Source organism: Drosophila simulans, chromosome 3R, assembly GCF_016746395.2.
Source record: "Drosophila simulans strain w501 chromosome 3R, Prin_Dsim_3.1, whole genome shotgun sequence".
NCBI lineage: Eukaryota > Metazoa > Arthropoda > Insecta > Diptera > Drosophilidae > Drosophila > Drosophila simulans.
The window spans coordinates 1,813,013-1,830,137 of record NC_052523.2 but is presented as its reverse complement, the minus strand read 5'-3'; the positions used below and the strand labels follow the sequence as shown (position 1 = coordinate 1,830,137).

At 42.4% G+C, this 17,125-nt stretch overlaps 1 protein-coding gene across 20 annotated transcripts in view; it reads left to right on the top strand.

Annotated features, from left to right (window-relative positions):
• The window catches only part of LOC6726786 (TLD domain-containing protein 2), an 80,472-nt gene that overhangs the window by 29,074 nt on the left and 34,273 nt on the right, over nt 1-17,125 (top strand). For 12 of the 20 annotated variants that reach the window (XM_016175977.3, XM_039294952.2, XM_016175991.3 and 9 more), the window contains exons 1-4: nt 258-472; nt 1,018-1,160; nt 9,814-10,181; nt 10,546-11,054. The exons of 6 other annotated variants lie outside the window; for them this stretch is intronic. In XM_016175977.3, the coding sequence (XP_016033274.1) occupies nt 9,921-10,181; nt 10,546-11,054 (770 nt within the window). In that variant the 5' untranslated portion in view covers nt 258-472; nt 1,018-1,160; nt 9,814-9,920. Of the gene's footprint in view, nt 1-257; nt 473-1,017; nt 1,161-9,813; nt 10,182-10,545; nt 11,055-17,125 lie in introns of those variants that run through there. 2 more of the 20 variants (XM_016175971.3, XM_039294951.2) reach the window with 2 other exon arrangements.

The window sequence follows — 17,125 nt, the reverse complement described above, 5'->3', positions numbered from 1 at the left end:
TGGAAATAAACGGAAATAAGCCGAGCTCAAGCAGGTTCAGGTTTTTGGCCTGCAACAAAAATAAAAACGAGTTTGTTGCAGCACATTTGGATGTGTGTGTGTTTGTGTATGTGGCTGCCCCGCGAGACACGACATATGGACATATTGCTCGTAACATACATATGTACAAATGTAATCAGTTCGCTTCATAAAATTAGAGTATCGTGCATGTTGCCCCGCAACATGTGCTCTCGCTGGCAACATGTGTCTAAACATCGGCAAGCAGACAACTTTTTTGTGGATCGATTCGATCAGTTTAAGTTTTCCATTTGCACCGAACGCAACGCAAGTAGCTCCCACAAAATCGGAATCAGCCGAAACGAAAACGAAACACAAATAACAGAACGCGCGCGCTCAAAGTCAGTGCTTGATACTAAGATATACCACAGATATACTACATACATATGTATGTGGAGCATCGGCGATAAATATTGTAAAATTATTTTTAAAAATATGTTCGACTCGTGTGCGACTGTTTGTGCGACGCCGACCAATGCAGTCCGTTAATTATTTTTCTGCACTCATTTCATTTGGCGATTGTCCGTTGCAATTCGGCCATTGGTATTGGTGTCCGTTTCCCTGGCGAAAGAAATATATTAAGTTGTTTAATTTAACATCCGTGCTCGGGAATTCGCCCAAACTGCATATACCCCGAATAACTTTTGAGTGAGAGGGCATTTTCTCTGCGAAAAATATTAATGCAACTGTAAATAACATTGCACCCAACTTTTGTTTTAAATGGCTTAAATTTAACGCCTTGTCAAAATTGAGTTTAACATTGAGGTCATTCGAGTTCAAAGAGACCCTTGCAGCAAGCAATTAATCGAAAGCATACATGTTTCAAGGCATTTCATTTAAAGTAAATTACGCGGGGCATTCGCACAATTGACCAAATTTTCGCTGAGTTCTGGACTGCCAGAAATTCCGAGTGCATAAAAGTAATTGTAATTATACTAATTCAACCACAAATGTCCACAGAATATACAAGTATAATTGAAAATATAAGTGTACGCGAGTGCCAATACTGTGAAATCAATACGAATGAGAAATGTGACTAACCAACCAAAGGAAAGCAATTGTGCCAAACCTCGTTGAAAGACAACAAATTAAAAATAAAAAAGGTAGAGAAATATTTGCAACTATGTGATGCAATAATCGTAATTAATGGCTGCGCTTGCAATTTAATTTTTGGCCCAGCTTGGCTTAATTTCGTCTCTCTGCTTCTCTCTTTCGCCATTCTGTTTTGCGATTGTTTTAGGCGCGGCTTGCGGTTTTTTTCGGATTCTTGGTGAAGCGAACGGTTTTATTTTAGTCGCTTGGCTTAGTAAACCGTTCCAATCGGCATTATTCGCAGGTTCTTTTGGCTTTTTCTTTGTTCATCTCTTCTTTGGCTTGCCTGCCTTTCCAGCTGCGAAATAGAAGCAACTTAGTTTATTATATTGCTCAGCTGCAGGTCATGACATTCGTGTAATATCTTTTTGTTAGTGCCTATTATTGCTTACGACGACGACTGGAAGCAGCTAAGAAAAAATATAAAAAACAGCTGACCACGTCAAAAGAAACCAATGAAAAAACTTGGCCAACAATGACGAATACGGCGAACACAAAAGCAAAGACCTACGCCTAATTTAAGGTCATCAGCACAGTAAAACAACAACACTGGCAATAAGCCGAGGAAGAAGCAGCATTTACTGCTTATGGCTACGAAAAAAAAAACTAAAGTCGCCGGCTTCTCTGATTTTTTCTTTGGATTTTCTGATTTTGTCTACGGCCCTTCCATGCCATTTGCGTGGAGAATTAACGGGCAACGGCACAAAAAGCCATGATCGCACACACACCAATGCACTTGTCTTCGTGTTCGTACATCCCAAAAACAGTAACAGTTGCTTCCCCATCAAAAAAAAGCTCAGCTCCGCTCATTTGCCTTCTCGGTTTGACCAGCAAAATGGAAGGAAAACCCTAGAAAACAAACTTAAATCAGTGATGATAGTACTGTAGTTGAACCAGGTTAAGATATTCAATTTAATATCCATTTTATACATCTTGAATTTCGTATATTTACTACATACAGATAAAAGCTTGAATAAATAATTAGCATTAATAATTAATAATACCTAAAGAAGGTCCCAAACTCCCAACCAATCTATGCAGATCCAAACCAGTTTCGAAAATTCCGCAGACTGAAAGGCGACTGCTGCGGATGCTTTGGTTTTCCGACGAGAAAAGTGGAAAAGTGGAAGGCGGCTATCCACCGCAGCCACTCGAGATAATCGATGGCTTTGGTCTTCTCTCTCGTGCGCTTGTTTATGTTTTTTATAAATAGCTCAAAAAATGCGTAAAATGAGCAGGCAAAAACAAGGTATAATTAGAATAAATGTTAAGCCCAACCATTGACACACGTATACTAAAACTGGGCGTGCAAGAATATATCTAGTGAGGTTTGGGTCAGACTATATAGTGCATTTCTATCTATAAGTTATGATCCATCAACACTTGATAGCATAATTAATGCGGATTAACTTTTCAGATTCTATTTCGACGCAACTCGGCGCACAAAGCATTCGTTTAATATTTATTGACAAAGCCATTTATCACGATGTCCGCTGGGTGTGCATAAATTTGGGGCCACGTGATGTCGCCCGACTTATAGATAGTGGCAACCAGAGTACAAAATTCTATACCTATGTATTTAGTAGTCAGTACTATCTAAAAAATGGTGGGGTGGCCCACGCAAAAGTGCGACTGACTATGCAAATCAATTGAAAGTGTCAGGAAGCGGTGGGGAGAAATGGGTGTGGGAAAATTAAAACGAGCGGAAAGGGGGGGATATTGGAAATAATAATTTAAAAAACCAACACGGAAATGCAAATTGCCATTTTGTATCTACGCATAGCCGCATCTGGTTTTACTTTTATTGATTTTAAGTGACGAGTTGAACGAGGAAGTCTCTGAGTCACTTAGCCGTTGTTTCATTATGGCACAATGATTATGGCTGCCAAAAGGAGGCTTGTCGCAGGACAGAATATTTAAATCTGCCTGCTCAATAATTAAATGTACGAGCGTGAGTACTTTTATGAGCTGCTTTTCGCCGTCTTGTCTCGGCATGTGATTTATTTATGGTCTTTTGTTTGCCCCTGCCCACTGTGCCTGACTTCGTCGAATTCTACTTGGCCCGGACAAAGAGCCTTACTGCTGTTTGTTTGCTCAAGTTGGCGTGAAAACAGTGTCATAATTACACAAATAAATATAAGTCTATACATATGTATTTATAGGTACAAGTGAAACATACCTGTCGGTGGGCCGAAATTCAAACAAAGGCACTCGAGATGTCCGTCCGTCCAATCGCATTCAGATATTCGAGACCAAGAGCACTCTCGATTATCATCTAATACTTTGTGATTTGCTGTCTGTCGACAATCGATGATTTAATAAATTCCCAGTTTAGGTACCATAAAATGTTTATTACACATTTACGATTCGGTCGCCCAAAGTGTGCCAAATTAGCAAGAGCAGCTGCCAAGAAACTTTTCCGGCAATATGCTCAATAAATTCTTAATACGTATATTTTAGGCTTGAACAGATAAGACCAATTAAATAAAATACGCCTTAGGATTTGCTTGGGCATTAAATAAAATGTACCAACGTTTTTAGTTTCGAGAGGGAGGATTTCGGCACTTTGTAGGCAATATGTTAGATTTAGTTAACTGAGTTTAAGATTTACGAGACGGTGCATTTCTATTTTGACGGCTTAGATCCGCAATGAATACATAAATTAGAAGGTGTCGGTTGTAAATAGTTTCCAAATCTCACTTCCACTTCCTGTGCGCCACGCCCACATATGTATCTACGTAGAATCCAGACTCTGGTGTCCGCCGATCATTAATCATTAATCAATATACCGCACTCATAACCCATTCAAATCATCGCCTGTTGCGATTCGGATTTGCATATTGATCGACACAGGCAGGTGACTATATTTTTATAGTCTTCCCAATCTGTGGGCCCACCCATGTGATCGGTTCCGTCTTGGTTTGATTCGGAGCACTTGTAATTTGTTTTCTAAGCTGTTCGCATTTCGCATTTTGCGGAACACAAAATTGACGATTGATTGGCTCAGATTGAGCGGGTAGTTGCGCGGGAGACAGTGGACTCCGAGCCAGAACTGGTTTCCCACAAAGGCGACGCCACTTCCGCCATGGAAAGACACTTTGTTTTGTTTCCAGTGCGGCAAGTAATTATCGAGCCGAGACACCCGGGAAACCAAACCACAGTCGTCAGAACACTTTGATTGCCGGGCAAGAGCCGGACTCGGATGCCCAGACCATGTCAGCCCTCCCTCTGCGGTTCACCCACAAATAGCTCAGCTGTCACGGTTACGGATTATATTATGTCACATCGTGTCGCCACATCAGTTTGCTATCCGGTTACATTCGATATTCTAAGCCGGACTTATAACGTCGTTTGTTTATCAATGATTAGGAACTGAGCCAGAGGTTCAGGTGTGGTCGGAATCTTGGAAGAAATCCGAAGTTATGTTGTTTACTGTTTACATAATACTCAATTATCAACAGCGATATGTGATACCTACTCGCTACTTTGTGGAAAAAATCGTTAGATTCGAGATGGTCTTTAAGTTTTTTAACTTATCGCGGAGCTATACTTTGTTTGTGATTACGTGATCCTTTCTGGAATTTTTATATTTTATATGGCTTACGTGTTCTGTTTAGTCAAGTGGCTGGATTTTGTTCTAAACAATCCGAAAGATTATTTTTTTGTGTCATCGAACCGGGCATCTTTTTTGTTTGCAAACAACTTTATTTTCGTTGTTTATTTTTTATGAGTGTTTGTTGTGTTCATATTGAATTACTGCTGGGAGCGGAGGTATCTGTAACTCGAAAATGAGTTTCGTATTTCTGAGAACGCTTATCTGAGTATCGCAGTTTTAGGGAAGCATAATATTTTTATGTGATAGATACGGAACTTGCTCCGGAAAGGAAGGTTAATGTTACTATTGAGGAAATATATAGTTTCTTATTCAACGAATGAGTCAAATACTTATCGAAATATAATATAAATAATCGTTTTAAAATTGGAACATTGTACATAATTATAGTCAGTGTAAAATATATTTATATCGTACACAAGAACGCAACTTTCACAACGGACTGGCTTTTAAGGAGTGCCTTTTAAAGAATGAAGAAAATAACAAATATGAAGTGTTAAGATATCGTTTCTCGATGACCCAGGGACACCCGCTCTAAGTCCGAACCAACCCACTTTCCGCATTTTTGCCGGGTCGCATTTATAGAATCCCAGATACGCAGAACACTCCCACGCCCCCGCCTGCAATACGGTCAGATGGACCCCACCCAGCGCCCTGCATTAGGTGTGCAGGTCGGCCAGGTGTAAACTGGTTAGTTAATGATCGAATGGACAGGCAGGAATTCGCCAGTGAGCAAACACGTATGGGCAATGCGAGCAGAGTCTATTAATAAAGTCGCAGGCCGTCTTGTCATGCGAAACTGGGCTTAAACAAACGGGCTGTCTAGAGACTATGTTTTGAATGGCTATTTCGAAAAGGAAATTCAAGCTATTGGGTAAACAGAACCTAGACGCACTCGTATCTTGCAGATACGTCGACCACTTGACACTTTGGCTAGCGACGACGCCCGCTGAAACGGTAGCACATGCAGATACATTTGTATCTTTGCCGCACACGTAGATACATGTGTCACATGTGTCGCCAGTTCAACGACTCCCGGCCACCAGTTTTGTTTTCGTTTCGAAAAAGACCACAAGAAAGGGAATTAATTATTTCAGTTTGTGATTTATTGACTCCAATTCGCGACAGCTGACCAACCATGCATTGCACTACTGATGGATGGATCTCGACAATTGGTTTGGAATTTGCTAGACATACTAGGACGATTATTTGATCACCGGTCTGTTAAGTAGGATAAGAAGTCAAAGCTCTAATGACTTCGCAGATTATAATCACTCGACAAAGAGGAACACCTTGCTTACTTTCAAGCCTCGTGCATTTCCGATACATTTTTCAAAAGTGTTATTTCTGCTGGTTTTCCCTTTCATCTGGGAAATTATTGCCCTCCCCGACGAATGTTTTGCGGCTTTAGTGTAGCAAATTGCTTCAACACAACGTCAGACATATCGTTTACATGCCGTGCACACGCGATGTATCCGCCAATCGTCGTGTGTAGATACATTTGTATCTCACAGTGACCATTGTTGCGACGTCTGAGTGGTTTATTTATATCGTGTTGCTCTTGTTTCGCTTCTGTTTCTGTTTCAGTTTCTGTTCGGTTGCATGTTGTCTCTTCTGCCTTTTCGCATTTCATTTCGTTTGGCCCCATAACGTGTCTGCACCAACAGTCAACGTGTGTATCTGCGAGATACATTTGCTGCCGGTCAGTTTCCATTGAAATCGAAAGTGCAGTTTTACGTGCTCGCAGCCCAATTGAACTGCATTGTCATCAAGGTTATTGTTCTTGAAATGCATGGAGTAAATGACTATTTCTCGAAATTGGCTTCTTTTTTACTAATAGAAGCTACAAATTGCATTTGCAGATTTTTCGACAAAAACATATAGGTTTTTACGTATTGCATCTATAAATGAATTATATATCAGGCTGCACTTGAAAGCAAAATCTAGTTTGGCCATATTATCAGTTCCGTATTATCGGTGTTTTTATTCCTATGATTTCCCAATCGTAAAGCCAAATCCTCAAGATTAGTCCCATCAAGTGGGCCATAAATCAATGTCGGTGGACAGTCTAAGCGTCCAAGGTTTCGCATTAAGCCAATTGTGTTTCCCACACTTTGCACCCTCAAACTTCCTGCGATGCATTAATCTATTCTCAGAGCTTGTTTTATTTACCACTGCGTTTGAGCATAGACTATGGAAAATTTTCACACTTGAGCACTTCAAAGTTTATCAACGTTTTCACTGGACCTCGCCATGCACTGCAAATTGCAGCTGCAGCCTCTGCCATGTGACAGTTGGCCTCGTCATCGAGTGTTTTATGGACCCTTGTCTGCGGCGTTTCCATCTGAGCAGCCAGAACCGATCCGATACCCCCAATGGGGTATTTATAGGTCTATGCTCTCGTGCGAGGAGGTTTGCCGCCTTATCAGGCCCAACTCCCGCTTATCACGTGCTGTAGTTTTCCGTTCCTCTGCGTTTCCATGGAAAGTTTCGTTTCCCGCAGATTGCACATTGCAGAAAACTGAATAACACAATAATTAAAACAAGTGCATGGGAAAGTTCTTGAAGTTCTGCGATTTCTGTGCTTTCGACACCAAAAGATAGTTACCTAACTTAAAGAGCTGCCTACAAATTTGAAGTACACTTTTTCTAAAATTCTTAAAAGTAACTTAAGTGGCCAAATCGCAGTGAAACGAGCAAAACAAAAAGTTCCGAAAGTCTAAGCCTAAACTATGCATATTTTATGGAGCATATAAATAGTTTTTAATTTTCTATGAGTCCCTTCATTTTCTAGTGTTTTTAACTTATTTAGGGATCCACTACCCGCGACCAGTTTTTTCGCTTGACTAGCCATGACATTGATACAGTAAGACGTAAGACTTTGAATTCGGACTTTGGCTGCAGGTCTTTGTGTTTATTTGCTTATTTATTTATGCGCGCATTGCACAATTGATCAGGCGACAACCAAATAAATAATAGACTCCCCAATGGGTTATTAATGTGGGCCATAAATTGCCGAGTGGATCCCACCTTCGCGGCTCACTGGAGACCTAGACCTAGACCTAGACCCAATCGTAATCCCCAGCCCCGATCCAGACCGAGACCGAACCCAAGACCGAGACCGAGTCTGAGTCCGAGACCTAGACCCGTGACTTGTGTACGTGCCCGGCCGTGAAGCGTGAACTCCAGTCCACTCCGATCCAGCGGAACCTGCACTTGATTCGACTCGACTGAAGTCGCTTTGGACTTACATGTAAGCGCCTTGAGCTCGACCGGTTGTGGTCAGTTCGAGTTCCCGCTCCGCTCCGTTCACTTGACGAGCGGACAAGGTTGGCTTTTTTCCACCATCCACCAGCAGCACCCGTGTATTCAAATTGCTCTCTTCCTATATATTCGGCCCGATAAGGCGGCGCGTATTTGCGCCCTGTCAAGTGTTTGCGCACAAACACCCGGACTCCGGGCCAACAGCTGCTCCAGAGATAGCGCCAGGGACACATGTAAGCCGTCTGGCCCACTCCAGTGATCTAATCATCCGGAATTGGGAGCACTTCAGACCCCCTGCTTAGAAAGTGGAGAGAAGCTATCGTGACAAAGGACACTTGACTGTGTAAAAGTGTCAGGAGAGCTCCAATTAGTTAGGCAGGGTCAGCAAGTTCGGGTAATTTACAATCTATGAATATATCCTTGGATGTATTACCCTCTTTCAAAACCATCTCTCTTAAATCACTTGGTTGGAAGCCAACTGTCCCATTGATATAGCTTGTTTCTGGGTGCCAGACCTGGCACGATTCACAATCGCGTGGGGTCTAATGACCCATTTCAATTAGCTTCCCCTGCTCCCCCAGCCAAGCACTAACTATAATTTGTCCGACTGGGTGAGAATTGGAAGTCTAAATAGCCTCACACGACTTGATCTGGCGTTAAATTGTAAAGTCTGTCAGTTTACAGAAACATATGCCGGGGAATCCCGCCCCTTAAATTGCCCTCTGCCATCCATTGTGCCGACAGAATCGTGTGATAGCGACAGTTGTAAGGCAAGTCGAGCTAAACTCTAGGCACTTTCGATTTCCCAGCCAAGTGGCGTGTCCCCCCCTTCATCGCCGCATTCCCTGTATCCCTCCATCACCAGATTCTAGTCAGTCATCACCATCATCATCATCACAGATCCGTCGTCATCATGGGATTTTTGTGCTGGATTCTGTAATATGCTGTATGGGCTGGGCTGCTGTTTTGTTGTCGTAGGTTGTTGCCCATTGTTTGTTACTCGCCATGATGTCATGAAGTTGTGAGTTAATTTGCATTATTAACTGCTTTGCTTGTTGCTGCCTCCGCGATGTAAGTACGAATACTATTGTGGGCCAACAAGCGGGCTGAAAGTGAGAGGACGCTAAGCGATCCGTGATAGACTGGCTAAATTTGGTCAACATGAAACCAGTAAACGTTTAAATTTGAGGTGCATAAATAGATATGATTAGTGTGTATATTAAAGCTAGATAGATATTGTCTATAGATTTTTATTGATTCTTTCACTCAAATTTAAATGGTGCAACATATTCATTTTACGCCAGAAAGCGATTGAATTAGCTGCAAATTCATTTGGGCTGCAAAGTTAGAATCACTAATTGATGGATTTACTAGCCGGAATTAATTGCGCTCTGATTATTCTTCCGATGACAATGATAATCCCTAGGCCCTGTCGTTGAATACAGCTGTGTACTTTACCCCTTTGCCCAATGCACTTACCAGATATTCCAGCGCAGTCTGGGTTATTGCCTGTTTTTCACTGCGGTTGCTGGCGGAGTGACGATGACGACGGCGACGGCGTTCCGCTCGACCGACAACGGCCTGCTAATTACCACGCTAATGCCGGTTCAATAGAGTTCACTGAAAGTAAAAGTTTCGCAAGTGCGGGGAAAATCGCAGAGAGAGAGAGAGGGAGAGGTAGAAAGAGACGGGGCAACGCTTGGTAGTAATTGGAGCGCGGCAATTAAGAGCCAAAAGCAGCCATAGCCATGTTTTCGACGATAATTAATCGGTTGGAGTACTTGCAGCGCCTAACGGCTAACAGTTAACGGCTAAAGTTAGCAGTTAGTACCCAGTTACCAATCTATCCGCCCGACCAGCGCCCTCATCCGAATCGATAACCGATCGCCACGCCATGAGCATCATCGACAGCGGCAAGTACCGCTTGCGCAAGGACTGGGCCAGCGCCTCCATCCCGTCCTTGGTGAACATCGACGAGCACGACGGCGACTCCGGCGACACAGAGGCCAGCCTCAATGCCACGGCCCCACTGCCTCCACAGAAGCCACCGCGGCGCAGCTCCCTGGCCCTCGGACTGTTCTCCAGCAAATCCGATAAGAGCCAGAAGCGCCGCAGCTCCATAGCCGTCTCCTTCCTGCGACGGGATAGTAGTAAGGTGAGTGATACTTATACTAAATAAACTCTATTTTAAGTTACTTAAAACTGCATTGATAGGGAATCCAGCACACATAGTAACTCCTCCTTTTGAGATATTTGCATAAAGTAATTATTCAGGAATTTTTCGAAGAGCTATTTGGTAAAAGAGTAAAGTAAAGTAAAGTATAGGCTGTTAAGAGGCATATTTTATTTAATTTTGTAACATTCCTGGAAGAGAATCATATTCCATGGTTAGACAAGAAGATTAAAACAATTGGTTTGATACTAGAAAATATTCGAAATATAGTTCTCTTATCCCTATTTCCCACTGAACTTTACTAAAAAGAGCCATTTGAACTAACCCTTTCCTTCGTTCCTTGCAGAACTCCACCAAAGACTCGTACGAATCGGCTGTGCGCAGCGAGAAATCCGACGGATCCGGCACACCCACCAGTCCGGAGATCGTGTACAGCTCCGAGGAGAATATCCGGGCCAGCTCCCCCAACGATCCGGGCAAGCAGACCTTCTTCGAGGACGGCAGCCAGTCGCCGCGTCCAGTGCTCCAGGGGCTGAACACCTCGTACGAGGGACCCCAGAATGATCGCCAGAGGCGCAGGCGCAGCTCGCTGCAGACCAAGCTGGACCGGCATCGCCGCAAGAAGATGGAGTACATCAACCAGAGGAGCCTGGACTCCGGCATGATGTGCAGCGAGTCCCAGAGCGACCTGACTAACGACAGCTTGGCCGAGGGCTCCGGCAGCTTTGCCAACGGAAGTGGCAACGGCAACGACGACGAGGACGACATCATCGATCCCAGCCACGGGGAGTACTTCCCGCGCGAGAAGCGCCACTCCTGGTGGAACATCTTCGTGCCCGACAATTTCAAGAACAGGTGCGCCCTCTCCGTTCGTTTGACTCTAACCAAACCGTCTGCGTGTTTAACAAGCGCCTTGCCAAGTGACTAAAATGCATCGATTGCGTAAGATTGCCCCCAAACCAACCCAACTACCCACCACCCACCCAACCAATCTCTGCTCCCGCTGCGAATGTTGAACTAACACCCGTCGAATGTGTGATTAATTGCCGGCATGAAACACTCCCACCCCCGAAACTCACACTTTCAGATACATTTCCGGTGCCCCTGGGCCTCACTTTAATTTATGCGATGCATCGGAACGGGAGGCATTTCCTCAGAGCAGCTCCTCCTCGCAGCCGGATCGCCAACTGCCGAATCCCTCGATTTGGCAATTGAACATAACGATTCACGCACTTTCCGAAAGTCATTCATCACCGTCGAGGGTTCTAATTAAAGATTTCTGATTCGCACTTTTCGAACTGGTTTTTTGATGGCTTAGAGCAGCCACAGTTAGCAGCTAACCAGGGAACCAATTGCAAAGCTAATTTAAGTTGGCCATTCAATCGAGTCTACTCCTTTTACGATTGTAAGAGTCATACAAATGAACAAAAGCGAAAAGTGCTAAGAAATACATATAACCAGTTTCTTGATAGTTTAAGTATAACCAAATCCCATCTAGACTGTAAGTCTAACTTCACCTCAACTCCACCGACTTTTCAGATCGGAAACAAGAGTGGAAAGAAATCATAATAGTGGATCAATCGATGTTGTGTGTGGGTAGATTACCACTTTGGTGAAATAGGTAGCTGCTCCCTTGCACCTGCTCTTCTTCCCCCTTGAAGCGACCGACCTTCACACGGGAGTTGGTGGGGTTCATTCGCTGACCCCGAACCCCCGTCGACCAGGTCAAGTCATTGCCGTTGCTCAGACGCCCAACGGGGTCTTTGGATCCGCTTCGAGATCGGCCTTCGGACCCGCCTCGACTCCATTAGCCGGCTGTCTATCGGGCGGGTCGGAGTATGAGCCTCTTTATGCGCATTATTATTATTATTATTAGGATTATTATTTCTTGGCCGCCGGCGGGTCAATTAGAGACGGAATCTGCTGATCCAAATCCGCTGATGATCAGCGCTTGAGTTATGGTCATCGGCTTATAAACATATTGCACATCGATATTGGTATTTTTGGGGTAATTTGCGCTTCCTTGAAAGCACACAATTTTTTGCCTTTTCTCGTCATATCTTACTTTTAATTAGCCAGCATTTTGTTTTTCCGTCCCTTGTCACAATTTGCTCACATCTCGATTTCGATTTCGATTTGAGACTTTGCCTGTGCCTCTGTTTCTGCCTTGCTTTGCATTTTAATTATTTTTGATTATTTGTGATTGTTTTGTTTTGTTTCATTTTCCTTAATTAAAAACGAGAAACAATGGAAATTATGGCCCGAAAGGCCCTGTAAACAACAAACCTTTTCGGGGAAAATATCGATGTGCAAACGATGCGGGATTGAAAGTATCTTTCCTTGTTCCCCAAGTGACAAAGTTCAAAAGTGGGATATTATTTATTGCTATAAATGAGCATTTTACCACCCAGCCATGCAAATTAGTTACAGAACATCCGCGTTTACCAGGCTTATGTCTTTTGTATAGTTTGTGTTTTTTTTTATCTGACTTACGTAAGCGAACGGAAAAATAAAAGGCGGCGTTTTACAATTTGCAATGTCAATTAAACTTGTAAAGAGAATTAATGGAGCGCACAAATTTAGCGAATTGTCCAACGGAATGTAAACAAAGGCAATAACATTAATTGGCCATATTTGCCGTATCGGTCGCCTCTGTTTCCCTATCGCATCGGTACATATCATCCAATACTATATATATAGTAGCTCGATTTTTAACTGCCATGGCAGCACGTTTTTATTGCACGCGATATGGATCTGATTGATATATAGTTTACATTGGAAAAGGCTTTCAGTTTGTTTCTTTGTTTCATTGAAAGTTATTGGTAGTTAGATAAAATGCAATAGATATTTCTTTCAAGATTTAACACAAGCGCACTTCAGAAACATATGTAGGTCGTATCTATCCGCTTAGAAACTGAACAAATCTGCTGTAAGCCAATAGATGAAGGCTTGGTCGCTGGAAACATTGAGGCTGAAAAATATCCAATCATGCCCATCGGCAGACTGGCACCTCTGTGGATTTTTTCCATCGGTCATCCGTTGAAGCAACCGCCAAGATCCCAAGCTCCCACTCGAAGTAGTTAATTAAGGCCTGGGTCCAAACGAATCCAACAGCCTCCAGTCACAAGGCACAATCCGGCTCACGTGAATATTTGCTCAGCTTGGAGACCGAGTGTCTCGCCACTTGGCTTTGTGATTCCTAATTCCAATTTGGCTTCTGTTTCGGCCCGCTGTTGATACAAGTACGAATTCCATCAGTCAGGCAATCACTCACTCATTCATTCCACATGATGCCTAGACTTGGACTTAGTCTTTCCGATGCCCACACAGTAGTTAGTTAAATATCACAACACTTTCAGCAAATATTTAAACAGCTTATATGCTTGTGCGACTGTGTGCAAATGCCATAAATCGTCGCATATATCTATATAGAGGTTCTTCTGACTCTATCTTTAGAGTGCAGTGTGTTTCGGAATACACACAGTAATAAAATCAAATCAACTGCATAATAGCAACAGTGGAGCTCCACTGTGCAGCAATTTTGTATATACTCGAAGTAGCTTAATGAATAAAGAGGTTTTTGTACCGACTGGCCGACTGTATGAAGTACACAACAATTTGGCCAGCCCTTTTGAAACTATAAAGTTGTCGCAGTGAAACGTGTTTGTTTTTGGCTTACAAATTAAGCAATAAGTCATATCAAGTACCAAAAAATTAAGCCATAAAAATAAATAATTTAAACAGCACTTTGCAAAACCCTTTATTATAAGCGTGCGCTAAACGATTTACACCTTTTTGAGAATTTATACACCCATTGAGAATTTGAGAACGACAAAAAACGAGATCGGTTGTGTTCAGCGTACTCAGGGGCATCAATCAGTGAGAATCTTGAGAAGTAACCATCTCGATTTCGAGATGAAAACGATCTCGATGTAGATACTTTCAGACAGAAAATAAGAGAAAGAGAGAGGCAAGTGAGAGCAAAGTCATTTGCAAACTGAGAATGGTTCGATCTCGATGTGAGTACGCTTAGCATGATTTTGAGATCGAAATTCCCAAATCGAGATCGTTGAGAGCGTTTTTTTCTCTGAGCATAATTGTGATTCACCTTGGAGGTCTATTAGCTGAAGGTGGTATTCTACCTTTGGTCTGATTCACTCCCTCAAATAAAAGACCCCACGCACTAGATTGACTGACTCATTGGTCTATAGGGTATAAAGTGCATAGATCAAACTGTCGTTGGTGAAAAGCACTTGAAAGTGTCTCAGTATCAGATTTGAAGAAGCCTGAACATTCACGAGCCCCAGCTACTTCAGCTTATCAAATTAGCACAAAAACAACAGGCCATAAAACCAAACCCTTTACCACCATGTTCTCTTATATATGTATGTTTAGATGGCGTCGAGGGTTTTACGGAAGAACACAAACAAAACTAAATGTAAGGGAAAATAGTAGAGTCGATTGAAAAAGTTAACTCGATTTTGTGACAGGTACTTGGCGTAAACACGATGCCTCGAAAACACACTTTATTATATTGTTTATAATCGAACGATTTATGGGGGCTGACCAAAGAGGCCACTCGGGTTCGGCTGGCCTGACATTTCGGTATCAGCATACATATCTCTTTATAACCAGCCAATATAAACCCAATTGAGTCGTAATTCATTTTTAGACCTGCCCCTGCCCACATACTATATAACGTATATATGTATGTGCTGTTCAAAATCGATTTTTATACACTGCGGATTTAAGTCTTCTTATATATAGACTCGTATAAGAATCTATACATAGATGTACATGCTCATGTTATCCGATAAGCTGATTTGCTTCAGTGCTAATCGATGATCTCTGGGATATTAATTACCCAACAACTGGCGGACTGAGAAATTCCTTCAGATAATTAATATGGCAACTAGGTAATACGTTTAGGTTCGAATGAGGGCCCAGACAGCTCGACGTTGTCAGGTGGGTTTCCAGTGATGATCAGGTGTGATGGGATGATGAACCGCCTGAATTACTTGACGTGCAAGTATATGCTAATTTGCTATAAATGCCATAAGTGTGGTAATTAAGACGTAACGTTACAATCCAGTTGGGGATTAAATAAGCTATGGGACATAATGATTGCAATTAAGTACCTGTGACCTAAGAAGTATTATTCTGACCTTTCACCAGGAAGTTAACTGGCAACCTAGTAAAACCGAGCTATTCTACATATCAATAACTCAAGTTACTTGAGTATTTTCAGTTGCTATCTACATCCTAGTTCATATCTCTATTTGCCATTGTAAAGCGAAATTCCCTTCTCACGTTTTGTTTGCCCAACTACTTAGCGAGCGTTCTAAATTAGTTTTGCAAATGTTTACCTATATTAAACATATGGTAACATTTAGGAAAGACGCAACCGAATATTACTGGCGAAACTGCCGCAATATCAGCTTGAAAGTCATATGCTAACTTAAGACTTAGATTGTTGTAACTTCGTATAGGAATAGGACTAATAGGAAACTTAGATACTTTATAGGAAATCCAAGAGCTAATATATGTGTATAGATATTTATATCTATCTATATCTTTTCCAACCTAAGTTCCACTCTGAATGGAACCAAAGTGGGGATCTGGGGATCGCTTGGGTCGAGTGATTACGTGCGTGTGTGCACAAAGTCCGCCGAGGGAGAGGCCTTTATTGCGCTCCGCTGGCTGCTGATTTGATAAATGAATACATATATGTAAATTGTACATACTATATACATATATGTATATAATGTCGGAAGAAGAGGGCAGCGGAGCACACTGGTATCCATCCAGAATGATAACATCCAGAGCTCATGCCATTAACAATGACACAGCCAGACCCATGGGATGATCATTTTCATTTTGCGTCTGTCAGTTGGAAATGAAACTCGCGACGCGAGGCATTTGAAGCGAGATCTCGCGAATTCGCGGTTTATCGGATCGCAGCCGAAATATCGAAAAAATCGTCATTTTATGCAAATGCAAAGTGGCAAAGTGTTAAACTGGATTCTCTCACTGGCTTCGGCGAGAGTGTGTTGAGTTAATTATAATTCATAATTTATTTACAATACAAATCGCTATATATTTATTGCGCGATGTGCAAAGCAATTAGGCTTTATGACACTAAATATTCATTACATTAAACGGCACTCTTTAAATCCAATTAAATGCAATTTCTTTGATCGCCAAAGGGAAATTCGTTCAGTTTCGAACTCATTGCTCATTGAGGAAAATTTGTTCATTCGGATCGAGTTTTGCATTCAATTTCGTTTCAATTAGATTCCCGCTTTGTTCGATGCTTTGTTTATTGGCTGCTCGTTGTTTTTTTTTTTTTTTTGTTACGCCATGATAAGGCGGTTCTTATCTTAATTTACGTAAAGCAAGTTTCAATTTAAATGAAAGATAACAGTTCTCAGCCGCGTCAGTTTGTGTAAATATTTTGAGTTTTGGCCAAACTGGTTTATTGAAATTTCTGTATTCCGAATTCAGAATCGCTCGTGGAATTTACAAAAGTGAAGGTCAGTTCAGTCAGTCGGAATACAAACACCTTCTGGTGTTTGGACTCTCTTCTCGAGTTCCCCCATCAAGGGGCTCGTCTGTCCATCCATCCATCCATCTGATCATCCAGTTCCCGAAGACTTTGGCCAGGTGTCCGTAGGAATTGCCTGAATGAGCCGCTAATGAAGGCGGGCTGAAATTATGCCTCTCCTGCTAAATGGCTGGCAAACACGACACATCCAAACTAGATTTATTTGAATACCCATCAGGTGGAATAAAAGTATGCCCGGCCACAAAAAAAAAGGCATCAAACGAGTTGCTGATGTTTTCATTTACGACGCCGCTGGCGCCGAGAAATTAAAGGCAACTGACCACAATCAGTCGTGCTCACACCCGTGGGTACGCGTATTACA